Raw genomic sequence first — 24490 nt, forward strand, 5'->3', positions numbered from 1 at the left:
AAATTATCCTGGATTTTCAGGGTGGACTTGTTTTCTTCAGTAGTGAATAAGAGATGTTCTACCGAACCTCACATGTATACACGCACGTGTATGGGTGCCTGCATGCACACATACATTTCTATGGATGTTCCCTCATCTACATTTTCTAAAAACTTACATTACGGGGTGAATATTTAAGTGATTCTTTTCTCCTGTAACTTGTCTCACTCAACTCTATATCTGGGAATGAAGAATTTCAACACTTACCACGAGGTATTCAAGGTGATAAAAAAAAAAAAAAAAAAAACATGAGAATGCTGTGAAGTTTTAAAAGATGATTCTTTTGCAGTGATGGAGAATGTAACAGCACATATTTCTTGACCAGTTCTCAATGTGGGCTCTGAGCATACAGTATCTTATATTCAAGAGTGCATCAGCCCATGAGTTGTGTGCTGCTGTTAATCCCTTTACGTGTGAGAAAACAGAGTCCGAGGGAGGATGAGAAGCCTAGCCACAGCTTCAAAGAGGAGGAGGCAGGATGCAATCAGTGCTAAACCTGATCTCTCAGTGAGCGTACTTCCTGAGCCTGCAGTTGCCTGGGATGTTTTCAATGTAGTATTCAAATAATAAGTTTCGTAATTGGGACCATATCCATTGATGTTTGTAGGTGAAATTTTATTCCCCAAATCCTTCAACAAAAGTACTTGTTGTTTCAAGAAGTGAATCATAATGAAACCTCAACATCATTAGAAAATATAACATGAGGTAGTTCCTGGGTTTGGTTCGAATGCTCTCCTATCAATAGAGGTACAGAAAAATTTTAAATGGCTTGTTCAGAAGAAAGAGCTGTTGGGTCCATATGTCACCCCACCAGCCACATCCCCTCACCTCTTCTACCCCCTATCCTTATCTTTCTCAAAATAATACTCTTATAAAGTAAAATACTCTTATAAAGTATCGAGCAGCTCTTGATAGCTGCCACCCCATTTCACACCCCAGAGTGTGGCATTATCCTCACTGAGCAGCTTCTGGAGCCCTTGGTCATCTTCATCTTCGGGTTGTCTTCACACGTGTATGCCTCATGTACCACAGCCATCCAAAGCCACAGCACTGCACCTGTCACTATGCTCTAGAGTGGCCTCCTTTGTTGAAAATGATGTCAAAGGTAACTATGCTCCCAAGTGGCACTCTCTAGCTAATTGTGAAAGCCAATCTAGAAATCGATTACACACACACACACACACACACACACACACACACACACACACACACACACACACATTCATTGTATCGGAAATAAGCAAAACACATTCCAGGAATAAATACTAAATATACAATGCTCCTTTTCAATCCAATCAAGTTTCTCAAACTTTACAGTGATAAATATTTTGCATATTAAAGTAGCACTGTTACTCTTAGATTACTTATAAAATTGTAGTATGCATAAATATATGAACAAATATATGTGTTTCCTTTATAATAACAATGACTGACATATTTTGGTCATACAGTAGACCTTACAAACTCCAGGTTCTAGACTTTATATCAGCATAGTCATATTTTATTTAGATATTGAATATACTACATGTAAGAACACTCTCAACTTGTCTTAACAAATAATTTCAACATGTATGCTTATTACTTTTGAAGTTTAAGAAAGTAACTATATTTAGCATTTCTCCAGTTTGAAGTCAAAAAGCCCTTCTGTTCATTTTATCTGAAATAAGCAAAACACATTTTCTCTAACAACCCCTACAAATATCTCTCTAACTTTCTTTGAGTGTTAAGAAACAGAGCTTTGCGGTTTTGGGGTGTCACTCCTAATTGCCTGAGAATTTGCAACGACATATATAAATGGGAAGACATGCAACGTGCCTTCGCTGATTTCATATGTGCCCATTCACATTTGTTAAACTGTAAATAATGAAGTATGGATATTATTTGGCAGATGTAAATTCTAAATTACTTATTTTTATTTCTTGAAAACAAGTGAGTGATTATATATTTTGGTGATGTCCAAATCTCTTATAGTTTATGATACTTGGTGTAATATATCAAATGTAATATATGGCTAGAAAATATTGTTGAGGGAAATGGTAGCATTAACCTCGAGGAGAAAAATCATTAATGTTGATGTATTTCAGTCTATTTTAAACATATAAATTTTTCTCTTTTGTTGAAATGGGAAGATGAAAGGATTCTATGTGCCTCTGAGTCAAAGCATTTATTTTAGAAATACTTTTTTGCCCTTTCATTCTGATCCATTTTTCTAAATAAAAGATAGAAGTTATTTCTCTTTTTGTTGTTTTTTGTTGTTGTTTTCTGTTAATTTTTTTTCTGTAGCAAAGATGACCCCTTTGGCATATTTTTTTTTTTCAAACGTGAAATGAGGTGGAAAATCCTCATTTCACGACAGGAAGGACAAATATTGACACAAAGTTAATATTTGTTAGAACCCTGGAAGCAACCGGAGTGCAAAGACATACATGCGTGCACACACACACACAAACATGCACACACACAAAGGGAGGGAGGGAGGGGGGGGGAGAGAGGGAGGGAGAGAGAGAGAGAGAGAGAGAGAGAGAGAGAGAGAGAGAGAGAGAGAGAGAGAGAGATGCTCTTTCTCCTCCTAAACCAGACATCATTAGCTCTCCCCCTTTCCTGGGCTTAGGTCTATGGCTTCTAGTCTAGAGAAAGGATGAGAGTGCATGCTTTCTGTCCAGGATATTTTAGGAAGGTGAAAGACCACAGAGCAAGTGCTCATGTGCTCTTGTGCATACACAAATACAACGTGCTTAATCAAATTTCCCGTACTTAAAGTGGAGCTTCTGGACCTTGTCACTGTGCATGTGTACCCTGAATGCGATAGCATACGCCAAGCCAATGCTCACTGGTCACTCAGCAATCATTATGACCTGTCCACTCTTGCCTTTTTGAGACGAATGCCCTGGGGTGACTGGGTGGTTGCCCTGACAGGCTGTATCAGTTATCTGTTCACATTGATTATCAAAGTCAGCTGTGGCCAGGCCTTGCCTTCTCTCCGTCTTCTCTCAAGCCCCTCTTACAAGCACCCCTGCCTGGATTTTCATGAGGAAATAATCAGATTAGGCCTTTCACGGTGAGTTCATATGGAGTTCTCTTTCTCCCGTGTGCTACTAACTGAATAAACGTGTTTAGTGGTAAATTGTAAATGACATTATGATTACCAAAGCCAGCGTGGGTTTCATTTAAAAGTGATCAGAATTGTGGACCACAAAGATTGTGACTGGCAGATGAGGCCATTTGGCAAAGTGGGGAAGGAAAAGACAAAAACAAGTGCGAAAGAAAATCATTACTCACAACTAAACCTTCTCCAACTGAGCAAAGCAGGAGAGAAAAACAACTATAGGACAGAACAATGGAAGTCTATTCAGACATGATTCTACACTGGAATTATGGGGTTTACCTTCAGCCACTGGGGGTTGAACTAGGAGGTCTGGTCAGCTGTGTGTAGACTTTTCTTAAACAGTGACCATATATCCTTTGCTATAATTAAGAACCATGTCTGTTTAGCAGCTCTTCTGCCCTATAATTTTGCATATTTGTGCTTTAAAAAATATCACCATTATTATTTTGCCTTTTGGCTAACTGAAAACACTAGCATTGATTAACTGTACAGATTTCATAGGAAACCAGTGGGTGGGACACTAGCAAACCAACCCATCTCTTAGCCATTGTGGCTGAATTCTGAAGACATTAAGGTAGAGTTTTCAACTTAGGAAAAACTAGAATTCACATTTGGCTACAAAGGTGGATTCTTGATATGACTTACTGGTAGGATTTGGGCAATTGCCTTTGTTAAGATTGTGGCAGTAATTTTCTCCTACTGCTATACCATGATAAAATGTTGGCTTGAATGGGGCAAATAATAATACACAGAATCAAAAAGCATTTTGCCAATATGAGATTTGTCAACTATCAGGAATCTTCCCATATGTGCCTGTTAAGAAAACTGGGCAGAAATCCTGGCTATTTACTTTGAGAGAAAAGATTTGAGTGGATGGTTTTCAGCTGACATTCATTCTAAAGCCAAGGAAAAAGCCAGGTTCAAAACTAAGTGTTTTAGTTAGGATAGATGACAGAGGTTCTGGTTAGTCAACAAAATGATGGACTGGGTATGAGGACTATCTTGTACCTCACTGGTACAAATAGGCATAATTATGCTCTAATTTTTTTTGAGAGAAAAGTTTTATTTTAACAGGAAGGGTGATATGTAGGAGGAGCTAAGGTGGGAGGAGTACCGAGAGGAAGAGAAGGAGTAAGAAGAGGAAGAGAAGAAGGAGAGGAGAAGCTAGGTGATGAGAGAGAGAAAGAGGGGGAAGACAGGGAGGCAGATGTTCACGTATCTCCACCAGTCAAAGATAGTTGATATATCTTGGTTGGGTATTGGGTTATACCTCTGATTGAGCAATACCAAATTTATAAAGCCTTTGATTAACATTTTTTAAAAAAGTGTAAAATGCAAAAAGGAAAAGGGGGCATGGGATAGGGGCTTTCTAAGGGGGGGGGAATGGGGAAAGGGGATGGCATCTGAAGTGTAAATAAAGTATCCAATAGAAAATGAAAAAAAAAGACACAAAAAAGAATAAAGAACAATCTCTTACTTGCAGCAGCAACAACAACAACAAAAGAAAAAAAAAGAAAGAAAAAGAAAACTGGGCAGAGAGAGCTCCCAAATTTTGACTCTTCTTCTCACAGTGGTGCATATCATCACATCAGAACCTTATGTCCAAAAACTGTTCCCTGAAGAGTCCTTTATGTGTCATTTTATTTTACCAGATGCAAAATATAAAAATAAAAGTTTAAAAGTATGTAGTTGCTACTGCTCCTTCCATCCTTCCCTCCTCCTCCTCCTCCTCCTCCTCCTCCTCCTCCTCTTTTTTCTTCTTCCTCCTCTTTCCTCCTCTTTCCTCCTCTTTCCTCCTCCTCCTCCTCTTTTTTCTTCTTCTTCCTCTTGTTTCTTCTTCTTCCTACTCTTCCTCCTCCTCCTTTCTCTTCCTCTTCTCTTTTCCTCCTCCTCACTTCTAAATAATGTTGTTGAGTTCATGTAACTGTGATTTAATTTTCTGTCTATGTTGCGGAAGTAATTAAACTTAAACTTCAATCATCAGGCTGGAGAAAAGGCTGTATTTTCTTTCTAAGTCCTTCATGGGAAATATCCAAATCTATATCATACAAGGAAGTAATACAAAAGTATGTAATTAAATATAGGAAAATTAATCAGGATTAAATAAGTTAATAAATTATTACTTTTCAGATTTTTTGATTATTTTATTTATGACATCTCCATTTATATAAGTTTTAATTTGCTTACAAGGAAATGTGTTACTTTGAGACATTTGCATATATATGCATTGATACAGTTTGTCCTTATTTTCACTCTCCTGCTGCCACCTGTCCCTCTTCTACTCTTGTCCTACTCTGGTTCTTTTCCTCCTGCCAACTACTTTTGACTTCTATTGGCATGACATTTGTATTCCATTACTTTTTATTGGTGATCTCTTTAGACCATTATGCAGATTGTTAAGAACTTATAATTTAGCTGTCATTTTTCTCATGTCCATGGTAAGGATCAAATGTGAACAGTGAACCATTGTATATATGTATGAAGATCATAAAAAAAATACATTTTAACGTTGTATGGTGCTTAAAGGTAGTCTGTATCTTCTAGAGGAAAAAAAAATAATCATTAGTATTAATCAGTTACAAACCCTGTGACCTACAACAGTGACATTCCTGTAAGACACACTGGTGCAGTAGTGGAACAAATGTTATAAAAGTAACATCACCTTTGTTTATTTTTTATACTGTATTTTAAGGCCAGTTCTGGGAAATGGAGTCCATGTCTGATACTGTTGACATGGCTGAGCACCCAGGGCTAGATAGGCATTGGCCTCAGATGACACCTTACTAAGGGACATGGCTACAAAGTAGTAACCCCTGCTGACATACTGTTATATGTATGGATCAGTGCCTTGCTCAACACTGGTTAAAAAAGTTTCTTTTTTCAGTTTATGGGAATTAACACAGAGACCCATAGTTGAACAATGTGCAGAGTGAAAGGCTTTCGAATACTCACTCATAAATGGAATGCTCTTACCAAACCCCTTCCCTCGAAGCTCGGGAGTCTAGGAAGAAGAGGAGTCAGAAAGGTTCTAAGAGTGACTCCAAAGAAACTACATCTTTCTGAAACAACAGGACTGGTACACAGATGACCTCACAGAGATTATGACAGTACACACAGAAACTGTACAGTTCCAAGTTTGACAGAGTTTGAGCACCAAGAAAGCTAAGTAGACACAAAGGTCCACCAAGAAGCAATTTGCAATAACATACTCTGGGAAAAGGAAAATCCGTTTTCTCCAATGGAATATCACTGGATATATATAAACCACATTTCAAGACAGACCCTACCAAATGAATTCCTTATTTCTTTTAAGGCTTACCAACTTCATTTTGCTGTTATTTTGTTTTGATATTTTTTGTTTGTTTGATTTTTTTTTTAAAGAGAAAGAAAAAGATCATGAAGTTGGTTGGGTAGAAAAGTGAAGAGGACCAGGCAAGACTTTGGAAACTAGGAAGAATATAAGCAAAACATATTATATGAAAAATTATTTTAAATAAAACTAATCTTTAAAAGACTTAATAATTAAAATAATTGTAGTTTTTATCATATAGGCACAATCTGTCTCTATAATTTACGTGTTTTTTATTAGAATGTCTCTTAAATTTTACTATACAAATTTCATTAAACATACTTATTTTTTCAGTATTAAAAAAAGAAAATAAATGAAAAAGGAATCAATTGCATTAAAATAAATAATATCCCTAATTTAGAATGAACAACTTCGAGCCAAGTTCTTGTAGAATGGCTCACTCATGTAAGCACTGAAACCAAATAGGCTGCTTATTTCTCTGCTTGATGATCTTAGCATTTGCTCCTAATCTCTGCCCCTAAGCCCATCCTCCAACTCCATCCTCAAAGGTGACTGACTCTAAGACAACTCTGCCTCACAGCTCCTGGAAAATGAGAATGCCTTCGCTCCTCTGCGACCTCTGCCATGCACCTCATTTTTTCTCCAGTTTTAGAGATCAACTCTTTAAATTTTCTACTCCCATCTGATTGATGATGATTCTGCACTGTTTCTTAAACACTCAGGAAATTTATTCTAAGTAATTGACTTCATCCAACTCCATTTTAATATATGGTTTCTATTTTGTGTGACAGACTTTAACTTCGGTCTCAACAGAGTCATGTTTCTCTTTCATTTGGTCCTTTCCCAGAAGCTTTAGATAATCCTAAGTATGAATTGGCTTTCTTCTTTCTATAGTTTTATCTTGACTTAAGGACCATACACACACACATGCACACGCACACGTGCACACACATACACACACGCCTCAAAGCTCTGGCTGCATTGGAAAGTAGAGGTTATCTTTCATCCCACAGAATCATTTGTGTGTATGTGTAGAATATTGTCAATATTCAGAATTTTTATTATTTATAAATGTTTTATATTATTAGAAATGACCATAAAGGCATGGTGAGATTATTTCTTTTCTGTTTGTGTTAGCTCCTCTTAGAAGAGGAAATTTTTCTAATTACCCATAACAATATCTCTGTCCATTATATAATGACACTGCCCATTGGTTAAAGGCTAGTCCTATGCAACTTTATGTCTTTTGTGGAAGGATTAAAAAAAGTAAAATCCCAGTCATTACCACACTAACAAGAAAATTTTAACTTTGACTACTGAGAGTCTCATATTTACAGAAATGCTATATTTTTATTAGCTTTGGAAGCCTTGAAGCAATGTGGTTAGTATTATGGTAAATCTTGAAAATGCAAAAGCATCTTTAAACAAAAGGATATAACTGTGGTAATAGTATGTGTGCGGATATATGCATGCATATGTGTGTATACACATTTATGTGTGTATAAAGCTGCATATATGTGTATGTAACTACATTTATGTGTACCTGTGTGTATGTGTATAAGAGGACTTTATTGAGATACATTTGTATATCCTTATAGGGGTACATTATGGTAATTCAGTACATGTTTACAATGTGTACTCATTTAGTTCAAAGATTACATATTTTCATGTGTTCAAAGATTGATCATTTTTTTGTGTGGGAAATTTTGTATCCTTATAGTTATTTTGAAACATACCATGGGTTGTTTTAATGAGTAGTTACTCTACTGTGTCAAAGGGAACTAAAAGTATTTATTATAGATTATTTTAAAACTATCTTTTCATTCCACAGATAAAGTTATGAAATATAAAATTTGGATTAAAAGAATTTGTAATTCAGACTAGAGTGGAGTCTGACAGATCCAGACACCTATAGCCAAACAGTAGATGAAATTTGGGGATTTTTATGGAATAACAGGAAGAAGGATTGTGAAGTAGATAGAAACTTCATAGGAAGAGCAACAGAGTCAACTAACCTTTGGGGCTCTCAGAGTCTGAACCACAAACTAAAGAACATACATGGGCTAGACCTAGGATTACCTACTCATATGTAACAGATGTGCAGCTTGGTCTTCATGTGGGTCCTGAACAACTGGAGTAGGGGCTGTCCCAAAATCTTTTATCTGCAATATTACCCAAATATTATCTTTGAGAATGCTGTGAAAGATAGAAGGCCCTGATTTTATTGTTAAGACTCATCTCATTCAGCCAGAGTGCAGAAACTGCACTGTCAGTATGTGCCCAAAAGTCCTCTGTCCTGACCTTTCCACCCTTCATGAAGGTGCAGTGTGGTATTTTGAGAAGGTCTGGTTTTTGAAGTGAAGCTCCAAGAACCATTTCTTTTTCTAATTTAGGAAATCTGCTAATGTAGAACAGTGCTGTTCCCTAAAATGTCCATAGATAATATGATAGGAAAATCTTTGGTATTAGTATTTGGGGATACTAACATAGAACCTCTAAGACCTTTGTAACATCCTAAGTGATATGAGTGTCTGCCACTGAGTTTTCTAGGAGTTCCTGAACAGGAGGAAGTGCTGTGTGCCAGTGATGGAGCTTGCCTTTTCTCTCTCCTTCCTTTCTTCCTTCCTTCCTTCCTTCCTTCCTTCCTTCCTTCCTTCCTTCCTCCCTCCCTCCCTCTCTCCCTCCCTCCCTTCCTCTCTCCCTTCTTTCCTTTCTTTTTTCCTCTTTCTCTTCCTCTCTCCTACCTTTCTTTTTCCTCCTTCTCCCCTTCATTCTCCCTTCCTTTGTCACTCTCTCTTTACCTTTCTTCCTTATTTCCCTCTATTAATTTTTCAGATTAGTATATACACAATAACAGAGTTCACTATGGAATCCCATGAATATTTGTTTTTAATTGATATTTTACTCCCATTCCCCTCCTCTGTGTCCCCCGTGATGGTCCATCATACTCTCCCCTCTCACTTCATGTCACTTGCATTGCACTATGCTCTTTTACCTCAACAGAACTCTCCCATAAGATATAGCTTTTTTTCTAAACTCTCCCTTTCAGTTCCCTAACCACCACACCTCACACATATATAAAATTAAAAGGTAGGGGTGCACATATGACAGGAAACATTTGGTGTTTGTCTCTCAGGGTTGGGAATAATTTGTTTACAAGAGTAATTTCTTCTAGTTCCATCAATTTTACCAATGCAGGCTTAGATTTTTCACAACCTACTTTACTTGGGGTTCTCAAATGCTTCAACCTTCCTTCTAACCCATCGACCAAAGGAAGGGGAGAAAAAAAATGTTAATAAGAAAACAAGGTTGTGCCGGGCAGTGGTGGCACATGCCTTTAATACCAGCACTTGGGAGGCAGAAGCAGGTGGATTTTTGAGTTCGAGGACAGCATGGTCTACAGATTGAGTTCCGGGACAGCCAGGGCTATACAGAGAAACTCTGTCTTGAAAAACCAAACAAACAAACAAAGAAAAGGAGGTTGTGGACCTATTTAGAAGTAGTTCCTTGGAGACGATTATACTCTGTTTAGTAAATATACCAGCAGTGCAGTCCGGTCCAATCACAAACACTGAATCAGTAGCTGTGGCACAATCCAATAGAAACAACATGCTCTGTCAAACTGGCACCAGTCAGCAGTAGTGGCCATAATCAGCACAAATACCATGAGAAGTTCTCTTGTGAATTTCTCTCTCTGAAGTGAAAACTAGAGAGAACTAGCAAAGTGTTGCATTGTTTAATGATGCAGGAGCATCCTCAGTGAAGACCAGGGAAGTGTTATAAGGCATAGCAACGCAAAAGTGCCCTCTTACTGTCTGTGTGGCTCTTATATTCTTTCTAAACATCACACTTCCTCTCAAGTGTCTGCTTCCAGGAAAACATCACACGCCCTCCCCAAGACAGCTTCCAGAAGAACATTACATGACACAACTGAGTTTTCAAAGGAAAAAGCAACTTCTATATCATTCCACAAATACATCCACAAATTTCATTTTTCTATACAGCTGAATGAAACTCCACTATAGATTCTTATTCTCCATTTATGAGTTGATAGGCATCTAGGCTGGTTTCTTTACCTAGGTATTTTAAACAGAACACCAATAAACATAGAGATGTAGCTACGGTAAGAATTAAAGTTCTCAGTGTATTTAGAATGGTACAGTTGGGCCATTGGATAGTTCTACTTTTAGATTTGTTTTTTTTTTAAAGAAACATTTATAATGATTTTCATATGGCTTCACAAATTTTCAATCCCATCAGCAGTACATAGTGTTCCTGTCTACCCACATTCTACTGACTGTTCTCTCTCTCTTTTATTAAAATTTAATTTTATTTTTCTACTTATTCACTTTACATCTCACTCACTGCCCCCTCCCAGTTACCTCCTCCTACAATCCTTCCCTCATCTCCTCTTTCTCCTCTGAGCAGGTGGGGGACCCCTGGGTAAGCTGTTACCCCTGCACTTCAAGTCTCAGCAAGGATAGGCACTTCCTCTCTCACCGAGGCCAGACAAGGCAGCCCAGCTAGAAGAACATATTCCACATACAGGCAACAGCCTTTGAGATAGCCCTCATTCCAGTTGTTTTGGACCCACATGGAGACCAAGCTGTATGTCTGCCACATATGAGCAAGGAGGCCTAGGTCCAGCCCATACATGTTCTGTGGTTGGTGGTTTAGACACGGAGAGCCTCAAGAGTCCAGGTTAGTTGACTATGTTGCTCTTCCTATGGAGTTTCTATCCCCGTCATCTCCTTTGGGATCCACAATCCTTCCCTCTATTCTTCCATAACAGTCCCCAAGCTCCAACCACTGTATGGCGTTGGGTATCTGTATCTGTCTGAATCAGCTTTTGGTTGGAGCCTCTCAGAAAACAACATGCTCCTGTCTGCAATCATAACAGAATATCATTAATAGTACTAGGGATTGGTGCTTGCCAATGAGATGCAATCGTAACAGAATATCATTAATAGTACTAGGGATTGGTGCTTGCCAATGAGATGGGTCTCAAATTGGGCCTGTTATTGGCTGGCCATTTTCTCATCTCTGCTTCATCCCCCATGCCTGCATTTCTTGCAGACAGAATAAATTTGTGGTTGAAAGTTTTTTAGGTGGGTTAGTATTCCTATTGCTCCACTAGGGATCCTTCCTGCTACAGGAGGTGGTCTTTTCAGGTTCCATATCCCAATATTGTGAGTCACAAGTAAGGTCATCCTATTGACTTTTGGATTCCTCTTTTATCTCAGGTCTCTGTTTTGTCCTGGAGATGCTCCCCACGTCCTCACCCCTGTAGGTTGAAGATTTCCATTCATTTTTTTTTTTGAATAACTGTTTGTTCTCTCTTTTTTTTTATTGGATATTTTATTTACATTTCAGATGCCATCCCCTTTCCCCATTTCATCCCCCTAGAAAACCCCTATCCCATTCCCCCTTTTCCCTTTTGCTTTTATACACTTTTTTAAAATGTTAATCAAATGCCTTATAAGTTTGGTAATGCTCAATCAGAAGTGTAACCCAATACCCAACCTAGATATATCAACTATCTTTGACTAGTGGAGACACATGAACATTTGCCTCAATATCCCCCCCTCTTTCTCTCTCTTTCTCTCTCTTATCACCTAGCTTCTTCTCTCCTTCTTCTCCTCCTCTTCTTACTCCTTCTCTTCCTCTTGGTACTCCTGCCACCTTAGCTCCTTCTACATATCACCCTTCCTGTCAAAATAAAACTTTTCTCTCAAAATACAATTAGAGCATAATTATGCCAATTTGTACCAGTGAGGTACAAGATAGTCCTCATACCCAGTCCATCATTTTGTTGACTAACCAGAACCTCTGTCATCTATCCTAACTAAAACACTTGGTTCTGAACCTGGCTTTTTCCTTGGCTTTAGAATGAATGTCAGCTGAAAACCATCCACTCAAATCTTTTCTCTCAAGGCTATGAGACTATACATTTTCAACCCCATCAGAAATCCAGAATGGCTGAGTTAACTAAAATTATGGGAAGCACAAAGCATAGCTTCTAAAATTTAGCCAATTTATAGAGACCGCTGAACACCTGGACACTCCCTATACTACAAAACGTTGGAGCATCTGATCTTCAGCCTTCTGGCCCAGGATCATCTGACAGACCTTAGTGCTGCAGAATTATTAAGGGCTGATTATTTTGTCTAGGCAGATATAATCAGTTGACTATTCTGCAAGTGTGTCCTTTTCTGGACAGTAATTTGTCTGTAGATGGAATGAGGCAATTCTTGTCTAGTGGCTGTCTCCCCACAACTGGAGTAACTCCAAAGATGCTCAATTTCTTCTTAGAATCCAATACAGGAAGCTGTCAGGAGCAGACAGGTCTTTAATCAAAATAAACATTACTACAGAAATGTTTGTAATTCTGTAATACAGAAGTCAATTCTGTGGACTTCTGACGTTTTGAAAACCAACTATCCATGTTAGGTAATCTGGACTGTTGTCTGTTAACTACACTCAGCTATTTCTAAATAAAACATAGAAAACACCCTAACAATAAACTGCAAGCCATGAATTTGCTATAGTCCCTTAACTCACAGGCTAATTATCCCAAATCTGTTAAAAATTTAAAGAAGGACTGGGTCTAAGCCTTGTATTCCTAGATGTGTTATACAGGTACAATGCCTATGAGAGTATCTATATTCATCTCACTTTTATATCAATAAGAAGCTTGTAGCAATGAAAACCTTAAATTTGAAATCAAAATAAATTTATGCCATTTAAGAAATTATAACTTCATCTTGATAATAATTGTACAGATTTCTACCAATAGGTTATGGCTATGCAATAAATCCTAGCTAATCCCCCCTATTCCCACAAAACCACTACTTTTCCCTAGAAAGATAGCCCAGTATTTACCACCTTAGTCCTCAAGCCCAGGGAATAGGGGCGCTGACTCTTCATTAACTTCTTCAAGCTGATTATGGGCGTTGAGATATTAGAAGAGGGGTGGGGGGGGAAGAGTAAATTGATAAGCCTCTGACGCTGTGTCCTGTTTGTTCTCTTAATGGTAGCCACTCTAGGATGGGATGGAATGTTTAATCAGTTTTAGTTGTCATTTTTCCAATATTATTGGGTTTCTACTAGTTATAGGATATACACATATACGTATGTATATTCTGTTTCTATGTTAATTGGTAAAAGTACATGCCATGCTGGATGAAGCTAAAGAGAAGGGCAATCTTATAGGAAGACCAGCAGTCTCAACAAACCTGGACCCCCGAGATCTCTCAGACACTGAGCCACCAACCAGGCAGCTTACACTAGCTGGTCCAAGACCCCTGACACATACACAGCAGAGGACTGCCTGGTCTGGCCTCAGTGAGAGAAGTTACATCTAACCCTTGAGGGACTTGAGGTTCCAGGGAATGGGGAGGCCTGACAGGGTGTGGGAGGGTGGGGATATCCTCCTGGAGACAGAGGAGGCGGAATTGGATGAGGGGCTGTCAGAGGGCAGAACAGGATAGCCAATGGACTGTAACACAAGAATAAAGATTTTAAAAAGTACATGCCATGTACATGTATCATTAGAAAATGTCAAATGAATATTTTAATGCATATATCTTTTCATACTTTGCTCAAGATTGCTTTGTTATCCCAATATCTCATATACTTAATTGGTCAATAAATATTTCCTAGCATAACACATGAGAATAGTGGATGAAAAGTCCTCATGAGTTGTGACTCAAATGTTCCTCATTTGTTTCCTTTGTTTCACAGGTATATTCAGAGAAGAACAGAAATGCACATTCCGAGCAGTGATCCAGGGCTTCTTCTGTAAGCAGACGGAGCATGTGGTCCTGATTCTCGATAACGTTGATATAACTTGGACAATCTCCAAATCATACCCACTTGTATCTACTACTAATGGCTTTGTGGACACGTTTAGCATTGTGAAGGACAGTAGTTCATGCTCTCCCACAACCTCTCTGTCTACTTTATATTCCATCTTACCAACCAGACAAATGACCAAAGTATGCTTTCCAGAGCGAACTCCTCCATTCCTGCGCTTTCTTCTACTGGGAAACCAAAGAGCCTCCAAGCTCACCTTGGCTGTTTTCTACAATGAGATTCAGAGCCCTCATGTTTTCTTAGACAGGAGCTTTATTCCACCTACTCCAGTAGAGTCACCATTTTCATTGTTGGATGAGGCCGCTGGTGCCAACTATTTTGACATCATGAATAACCTCTTGTATGTTGTCCTGCAAGGAGAGGAGCCTGTTGAAATACATTCAAGTGTTTCTATTCACTTGGCTTTGACAGTGACATTTTCAGTCCTAGCAAAGGGCTGGGAGAGAACAATGCTTGAAAGCCTAACAGGCTTCTTCCAGATTGACCCAAACCAAATCAGACTCACTCTTGAGATGCCTGGCAACAAAGAGACTTTAGAGGCCATTGCAAACAGTGAAGGAAAACGAAGGCGCAATTGCCCAACTGTAACTTGTGGCGGCGCTTCTAGCAGATACAGTCAACGCAGACCTCTCATGGAAGAAATGGATGCATTTAGGATCACACCAGCAACCACTCTGGAAACTTTGTCAAAGGTGATTGTCTTTGAAATCGGTGATCTGCCAAATGTAAGGGACAGTGAGCCCATTCAGTCCTTACCAAGTAACAGATTACAGAAATTGGCTCACCAGGTTATCACTGCTCAACAGACCGGAGTTCTGGAAAATGTCCTTAATATGACTGTTGGGGCCCTACTAGTGACTCAGTCTGAGGGAGTCACAGGATATAGGTAAGCACTAATTATCAAAAACATCTGAATGAAGGGTGATTTCTTGAGTCCATGTTGACATATATTAAAATTTGCTTATTCTTTACAATCAATTGCAAAGAATTCACTAGAATTGAAAATTTAAAAAAGCCAAAGTCATACACCTATTTGGAGGCATATTTAACAAATTCATTTATGGATACTTAAAACAATAGCATAATATCATTTTCCATCCTTTTCTGTTCCTCCCAGGTACTTTTCCTCCAGCCCCTCTCATTCTGCCCTCTCAAATGGATACTTTCGTTTTCTTTGATTTTTATTGTTTTACACACACACACACACACTCACATGCACACTCATATTTGTGTTCATAAATGTATAAATAATATATGCTGAGTCTATTTTTGTTCATGGCATGTATATGGTTTCAGGGGTTGACCACATATATTGGATAGCCAATAAGAAGGCTCATTTCTTGGAGAGGACAGTTAACTTTTTATATAGAGTAACCATCCATAGAGAAGCTTAGTTAATATTTTGGTATTATATGTTCCATTTTAACACCGAGAACACATAAGTATCCCTTTTGTTGATAGATGTGAAAATGATTATCCTAGTTATCCTGGGCTGCTCCTAATATGTAATTGAATATTTTTTGCTAAGCAGAAAATTTTAATCAATCAGTACTATTATTTTTAAAACTTCTTATATTATTTTATGCATATGAGTGTGTTCCTTCATGTATGTGTTTCCCATGTGCATATTTGGTTCTTGTAGAAGTCAGAGGAGGGTAACAGATCCTCTAGAACTAGAGTTTCACATGATTGTGAGTCAGCAGACAGGTGCTGGAAACCAAATCTGGGTCCTCTGCAAGAGAAACAAATGTTCTTAACCCCTGAGCTATCTTTCATGCTTTCTAGTGCTTACTATTATGTTTTGTATGGTAACATTAGCAGTGCTAATGCATTTTGATTTTGCATTTTTCCCCTAGTGTAATTTCATTTAAGCTTCACTGAGTTCTTATAAATTTATATGTCAATTTAGGGATCAAAGCTTTAGCTTATTGTATTATTTTGTTCACCATTCCAAAATATTGAACATTGTAGAGAGAATATCTTGTGTATTGTATGGATACATCACCTGTCAATTAAAAAGTTTATGGCCTATGGCTTAGGCAGGAAATAGAAGGTAGAACATCTGGGAGATAGAAAGGATTCTGGGATAGAGCCAGGCATAGGAAGAGTTGCCTGGGAAGATGTGACAAGACAGATGGTTGTAACCTGAACACAGGAAACCAGCCATGTAGCAGAATGTAGGTTAAAATAAATGGGTTATTTTAGTTATGATTATAGTCAGAAAAGAGCCTAGCTATGTGGCCAAGACATTTGTAAATATATTTTGAGTCTGAGTCTCATTTCTGGAAGCATGGAGCTGGGGGGGAAGAACCAGCCCAAACTTCTACTGAACATTGCAGTGTGTATTCATCTTTGAGCAAGAGAGAGAAGATAATAAGCAGAAGTAATCAGGAGTAGTTTGGGAAGATGTAGGGAATGGAACAGGTATTTGTGGGACAAATCATCCAATCATGAAGACGGGAGATGGGCTCAGCACAAGGATCTCCATCACCCAGTCATTACACACCCTCTTCACTTCTGACTCAGATATGTCTAATCTAATAATAATAAAAAGACTAGAAGCATAAATAATATGGCATTGATTTTGTGTTTGAATTTGTTACATCCTCCATCGCTTTGTATCTCTGGTACCTTAAGAGATATTTTTCCGGATGTAAAGCAAACAAATCATGTGAAGATAAAGAAAAGCTGCCTATAAAGCATGCCTGACAAAAATCTCTGCAGACTGAGAAACAGCATGCCCTCCTATAGAATTGACAAACATTTAGGAAGATTTCTTATGCCTCTGAACATTGTATTATATCCTTAACAGCCTTAAAGGCATACACAGGCCCCAAGGCCAGCTCCGTGTCTTTCAGCTCTTACCAGTATCAGGTAGAACCTCCACTGAACTCCTTGGAGAGCCATCAGCGCACTAATGAATTGACCTTGATGTAGCAGAGATGAGTCTAAGGGTGAAGTCTTTTGGGGGTCGAAATAATGAAGTCCTCCAGAAGGTTGCTTTTGTTATATAGGGGTTACAGAATGAGGCCATCTTGGAAACATATATTTCCAGAAAGCCACTAGTTATTTTCCTTTTGGAAGGTAGGGAGAAATGAAGTTGCTACCCACTTTTTAGATGTGTAGTCAATTTGTCTGTTTATTCTTTATCTTCCCTCCAAGGAGTTGAGAATTCAGGTTTCCTCTGCCTGCTTAGGTTAGTGGTATGAACTTGTTCTCCAGTTTTTTCAACTTCTGTTGACACATGCAATCAGTTTGCTATTCTCCCATCTTATTCATTCTTGTATTTATTCACTATTTTTACCCAGTTTTTTGCTTCAGGTGGTTTCAGTGGATCTTTTAGTGGGAAGAGATGAACACACATTCTACACATCTCTCTTCAAGCTCGAGGGTCCCCACCAGGATCATATTTACTTTGTATTCAGGAATCTTGAAAGAACAGTTTATAATGCCTGTCTGTCATTCACTAGAAGCTTGACCTTCATTCGCCCTTGTATGTCTGTCATTTCTTCCTCATTTCTCTCCTGTTTCTTGCCTCTCTCATTTTCTTACTAGAATATGAATTTACAGACTCCTATGGACCTGTTTCCCCGGAGGTCAGAAACTTGAGTTTGATATCTTCTTAAATTGCTCACTCCTTTATATATTGATCTATGGTGTGTGTATTTCTGATACACACACACACACACACACACACGTAAAAATATTAAAATATTTCCCATACAGAAGCTTGGCTCTTAAAACCAAAGCCATCTGTGGTTGGCAGCATTTCTGTGTCCTCCCATGATGCACCTCTGCAAGCTGCTGCCCCCTATGAATGATGAACTTTAATGGTTTTGCTGTGTTCTCTGGTGCATTTTGATCTTAAGACGAGAAGAATATGCAGAGTTATAGTTGGCTCAGTTAAACACATAAGACTCAGAAAGAGCAGATTTTTTCCTGTCAGCGGAGCAATTCAAGGTGTGAGAAGGACTTGATTCCTCATGGATAAGGGCAATAAGGAGTCCATACAAATAACGTAAGAGAACTGTGGAAATGGCTCAGTGATTAAAGCAATTGCCCTGTAAGCATGAAGACCATAGTTCAGTACCGTAGCACCTATGGAAATGCTGGGCTGCCATGGTGCCTGATTATAATCTCAGTGCTCATGAGACAGAAATATTAGATCCTCAAAGCAAGCTGGCTATCGAGACTAGTCAACACAGCCAAGTGAGTTCAAGTGAGATACCCTGCCTCAATATATGAAATAGTGTGCCATTTAGGAAGACATTAAATCCAGTCTCTGAGTTCCGTTTGCACAGGTCCATAGGTATTGGTAAGTGCACATGCATTCATACAGGTGGAAACACACATGCACAAATACACATAAGAAAAAAATACAGGAAGGAAGAAGGAAGGAAGGAAGAGACAAAGGGAGGGAGGAAAGGAGAGAGAGGGAGGGAGGGAGGGAGGGAGGGAAGAAGGGAAGGAGGGAAGAAGGGAAGGAGGGAAGGAGGGAAGAAGGGAAGGAGGGAAGGAGGGAAGAAGGGAAGGAGGGAAGGAGGGAAGGAGGGAAGAAGGGAATTGTAGATAGATAGTATCTACAACTGCATGGCAGCCCAGGAGGAGAAAGCCCTTCAACCTGAATGGATTCTGAGCTAGAACTCATTCAGAATGCATCCCCATGAACAACACCGAAACAGCCCATACATGTCTGCCTAGACTCCTGACCTTCCTGGAGAAAATACATTTGTATAAATCTAAGTCAGCAACTCTTTGGTAGTGTTATATAGCAACAGAAATAAACATGTCACAAAACTGTGTTACATAAATTCTTTACTTATGAAGTTGCATGAGCCTTGGGCTCTGCAAATGATTTGGGTAAAAAGTGGCATAAGAATGGCAGTAGTGTGTGTGTGTGTGTGTGTGTATGTGTGTGTATCTGCATGTATGCATGTATGTACATTTGTATATATGCTTTCATGCATGCTGCATGTGTATATATCTCCATGTGTATGTGTGCATGTGTGTATAGATGTATGTGTGCTTGCATGTATGTATGTGTATCTACACGTGTGCTTGCATGCATGCATGTGTATCTCTGTGTGTGCATGCATGCATGTATGTATCTTCATGTGTACATGTATGCATATGTGTATCTTTATGTGTGTGTGCGTGCATGCATGTGTGTCTGCATGTGTGCTTACATGCATGCATGCGTGTGTATCTGTGTATAGCTGTGTATACCTAGCATAATACTAGCTTTTGAAAACATTTTATTTTTAAATGTGTGTCGGTGTTTCTTTGTGTGGTATGTGTTGGGAGCCGACTTTTAGCAGAAAGCGGCTATCAGCTTTGCAGCCATCTCAAGCCATATACCCTGACATGAGACTTGTTATTCAACAGCCTACAACAGCTGAAGCACACGCTGATATCCCACATATTTTGTTTTGCTCTTTACTGCCCCCAGCTGCAAGGCACACGTGGTATCCATGCCTGCAAGGCGTGCGGTGCACATGCTATCCACGTGCTTAACCAGGCCATACATGCCTGTAAGGCGCACGTGGTATCCAAGCCTGCAAGGCGCACGGTGCTCGTGCTATCCACGCTATAGACGCCTGTAAGGCTTACGTCATATCCACACCTGTAAGGCACGTGGTATTCACGTGCCTACAAAGCACATGGCAAAAGCCTATAAATACCCCAGATTTCCCTTCATGAGAGAGAATACAGGAGAGAATACGGGAGACAATGAGAGAGACAATACAGGAGAGAGAGACACAATAAACGAGACTTGAGACTTGATCAGAACCTCTGTCTTGTCTCCATTCTTCGCATCTCTTCCCCTTTATCCCCTCTCTCTCTCTCTCTCTCTCTCTCTCTCTCTCTCTCTCTCTCTCTCTCTCGCTAGACCCTGACCCACAGACCGGAGCGACAGCTTGGGCCAGGAAACAGTGGCCACCAAACGTAGAGTAGAGAGGGCCACAACAGGTATGTACATGTGAGTGCAGATTCTTACAGAGTCCAAAAATAAGGCATCAGATCCTAGAGCAGAAGTCATAGGCAGTTCTGAGTGGCTCTATGAGGGTGTGGGGAACTAGGTTGCCTCTCCAAGAGTGGTACACATTCTTTAAGCACTGAGCCATCTCTTCAGCCCCCACATTGAAGGCTTATAAATTCATGTATGTATTTCAACTTAATGTAAGCTAGAATCATTAAAGAACATTTAAGTATAGTACAGATTTTCTTATCATGTATTAATCCTTGGATGTGATGTCCATTGCCACATAACTGTGTGACTGCACACACTTATAGCACCAGCACTTGTGTAGAGAAAGCTGAAAATCAGAAGTTTATGGTTGTGCTTGCATACATAAAGAATTTGAGGTTATTTGGGGCTAAAAAGAAAAAGAAATATAGATTTTCAGTGAAAGTTGAATACCTAGCCTTTTTAAATGGGAAATACCAGGGCATTCACAATTAACAGTGCCTTTTATTGATGATTCTTCATGGTCATTAGTAAGATTGTCATTTATTTCAGAGCCCTATGTCTCTAATATTGGCGTTAGGCTTTATTGTTCTTGTACCCAAGTGCTCTGAGACCAATGCATCTTTGATTGTTGTTCTGAAGAGTATATGTTTTTTCTTTGCTTTTTCTTGTGAACAAGTTGTTATCTATAATCAGTTACTATTGCTGACATCAGTACACCTAGCAGATCTCTGTCCTCAGGCACATTAGTTTCCAGTTCCAAAAATTATTCCAAATTGCTTTAAAAATACATTAAAATGTATATGAACACATAGTAAGAATTTTGATAAATAAGGAACCTCATAAAAACACATATTTCAACAAGTTTTATTGCCACATGTTATTGGAACAGCTATCATGTCCAACATATTATACAAATTTAAACATTACTGCATATATGCATGCATATTAAAATATTTTATTATATCACCACTCTGAAAATACAGATTTTCAAATATGGATAATTAAAACTATTTTTAAATTACTTAATGAAATTTGTTATACTTCACACACATGTACATATAAACAATACTACATGGATTTAGCATTTAATAGGGTATGTGTGTGTGCGCATATGCATGTGCATTTGCATTTGCGTGTATGGTGTTTTTGTGTGTACATGTGTGTGTAATCCTAAAGGGAGTTGGGTAGAATGGGAAGAGTTGGAGGGGAGAAAGAAGAAGTGGAAATGATATAAAACCAGTGTATGTAAGAAATTTCCAAACTTTAAACAAAAAGTAGATATAGCAAAAAAGGAATTAACCAATTCAACTTGAACCAGACCATTAGTGTTATTTTTCTAATAAAACAAGTATCCTTTCATCTTTATAATGTTTACTATGTAGTCACAGTTTCAGTTTACTTTTATATTCTCAAGAGACCCTAATCAGATTTTATTCAGAACAAGGGATCATTGAGCATCTTTTCATAGACATATTATCAGAAGACAGTGGCATGTTATCAGAAGGTTCCTGGCTCTATGAACACAGTGCCTAACAATAACTCAAGGGTGTAAAGGCTTGTTTTGTCTCAAGGTCTAAGGACAGTTAGTATACAAATGGGGAGGGCAAGGTGGAACGTGGAAACAGGTCACATGACATGAGCCAGAACACAGAGAAACAAATGCTAGTGCTCTAAATTCTGTCTACTCTTCTCATTTTATTATGTCCAGGCCCCCAACCCATAGGCACCCCCAACCCACAACCACCATATTCAGGCTGGGTAGTTCTTTCTGAGTTAACCCTCTCTGGAAGATCCTCACAGGAACACTGAGAGGTGTAATTCTAAGTCCAGTCAAATTGACAGTGCAAATCAACCATCACAATAACTATTTAGCTTCTCAAGGCTGACAGTCCCATGTAACTTCCTGAAGGAGGCCTGCAGAGAGACGATCTGCTGAAGGCAAGAAGGCGGTTCTGTTCAATAAGACCAAGAAGCCACTATTGGTTCAAACTTCTGGAGTCTGACCCTGAGTAGTTTATTTTAGGCACATTTAAACGTAGCACAATTTGGTGAAAACTTATTGTGGTGATTAACTCATTCCCACATGCACAATGAAACATACATAAATCTCTTTGAGGGACAAAGTAAGATAAATACAGATAGGATGCAGCTACATCAAACACTTTGTTAAGTCCAGAAAGATAGGATAGTTCTTTGACTGAAAAAAAAAAAACAAAAAACAAATTACAGTAAGTGTCTGTGGAAAAATCCAGTACTGGAAAAGTCTCTCGCCACACTGATAGAGAATAGGTGACCAAACTAGAAAACACATCTGTTCCCAGCCTTCTGGGTGGATGACAGGTACAATCTCCCTTCCTTTGAGGGAACAACTGTGTGTGCTAAACACACCAGGTTGCCCATGTGCTTATCTGTGAGCAGAAAGACCTACACACCACAATCCTTATTACTTTGTATTAAGGTCCTGAGTAGTTTCTACCAAATCGTTTACTACTACAGTACCTCCCCATAAATAGAAAACTTTGAATATTTCTATAAATCTTAATAATTTTCATTTTTCTGGGCAACTTTAATCCGTAATTTTATTCAGGCTAGATTTCTCATACTATGGTATTCTAGATAACTTACCAATTATAATGTTTTAGGTTTGTTTCCTGAATGTTTGCATATCATCAAAATTGTTGAAAGATGTACTGTGTTTACTTTTAGCATACTATTTTTTGAAATGAATACTTTTAGGCCACTCCAAGAGTTTAGCCATAAATGGATTAGCCCAGAAGTAAACTTGTTGTGTGGACAGTGTACCCAATGTTGAAATTAATCAGGCCAAAATGGGTAATACTATCCCTGAGATAGTTGATGACCTATGTGCAAAGAAAGGACATGATGGGTACTGAGATGGTGAAGTGTTATGGGGAGATGCAGTAGGGACTTGCAGTGTGTCAGGCTTGATATGACAGGACCATAGCGCCAGTAGAAAACTGTCAGATTGTAAGACATTTCTTCCCCACTAGGGAGGGCAGCTGCTAAGGGAGCCTGCCTGAGTTTAATAGAGATTATGAGGATCATTAAATGTGAATAAAATGGTTTGTATCAATTTAGAAAGATAGCTAGGAAAGTCATTCTTGTCTTCCAGAGGTATAGAAGTCTTCCCCCAGGGCAGAGTCATAGTGTTTTATTTTTCTTTGCATATTTTACATTGCCTCAAGCAATTTTTTGCACATACTAGGAGGTCTAACAATGATTGACACATGGAATTGACTGCAGAACTTTTTCTTCCAGGGTACAGAAATCGTCCATTCCCTTATTCAAGACTACTCTATGGCACACATAGACTATGTCATTTGTCTAGTAAATTGAAAAGAAGAGAGACCATAGGTGCTAAGGATACCTTGAACATTTAATGAAAACACAAAGATTTCTTTTGTTGTTTTTGTTTGTCTACTTGCTTGCTTTTTATTTTGTTTTGCTTAGTGGAAAACTAGTTAACAATCCTAGGGAGAGGGCACAATGAGAAGGAAGCACCAGAAATCCCGCACACCACCCGCAGTCATTCCAAAATGTCTTGTTGTAAAACAGGATTCATCGCTAGGATTTATTTATTTCCATTTGCTATATTTGCCAAGTCTTATCTTGTCCTTTCTTTGCACTTTGGCGAAGTCTAGGAGGTAACCATGTTGTGGCTACTAGACTTAGAAGCCCACGCTGGAAAGAGTACTGGTGTTCTCTGAGCTGGGAAGTTTCTGCGTTGTCATGATCTTCCTTCTTCAGCTTGCACTTAAGCATTGCATGGAGAAATATATTTCACATAATTGACTGGGTATTGCAAGCTGTTAAATAGTGTTTGAAACTGGAGGAGATGGAGGGAACTTTCCTCCCCCATTTTTTAAAGTTTGGCTGTAGGTCCTTCTGCCTGCAGGCTACAGTCACATTAGCAGTTGGAAATTGGATAACGACAGCACAATGACAAATCCAGGTTGCTTGCAATAAGTTGCTAATCCCTTTGCTTTAATATTGGAGCAGCGTGTAATGATGTTTGGACATCACTCCAGTTTACTGACGACCCCACTGGGGCCAGCAATAGAACCTTACAACTGTCTAACAAGGCGTCAGGTGACTCCCGTCGTCACAGCAACGGACACTGGAATCTAATCTTCCCTCCATCCCTTCTAGCACCCAATAACGCCTAGAT

The 24490-nt window shown here is 38.9% G+C and overlaps 1 protein-coding gene across 6 annotated transcripts in view; it reads left to right on the plus strand.

The window, feature by feature from the left end:
- Positions 1 to 24490, plus strand: part of Pkhd1 (PKHD1 ciliary IPT domain containing fibrocystin/polyductin) — a 440341-nt gene that overhangs the window by 384264 nt on the left and 31587 nt on the right. For 4 of the 6 annotated variants that reach the window (XM_076915219.1, XM_076915220.1, XM_076915221.1 and 1 more), the window contains one exon: positions 14199 to 15216. In XM_076915219.1, the coding sequence (XP_076771334.1) occupies positions 14199 to 15216 (1018 nt within the window). The remainder of the gene's footprint in view (positions 1 to 14198; positions 15217 to 24490) is intronic. The other 2 variants (XM_076915222.1, XR_013104680.1) reach the window with 2 other exon arrangements.

The sequence above is a fragment of the Arvicanthis niloticus genome, chromosome 17 (genome assembly GCF_011762505.2).
Source record: "Arvicanthis niloticus isolate mArvNil1 chromosome 17, mArvNil1.pat.X, whole genome shotgun sequence".
NCBI classification, from domain to species: domain Eukaryota; kingdom Metazoa; phylum Chordata; class Mammalia; order Rodentia; family Muridae; genus Arvicanthis; species Arvicanthis niloticus.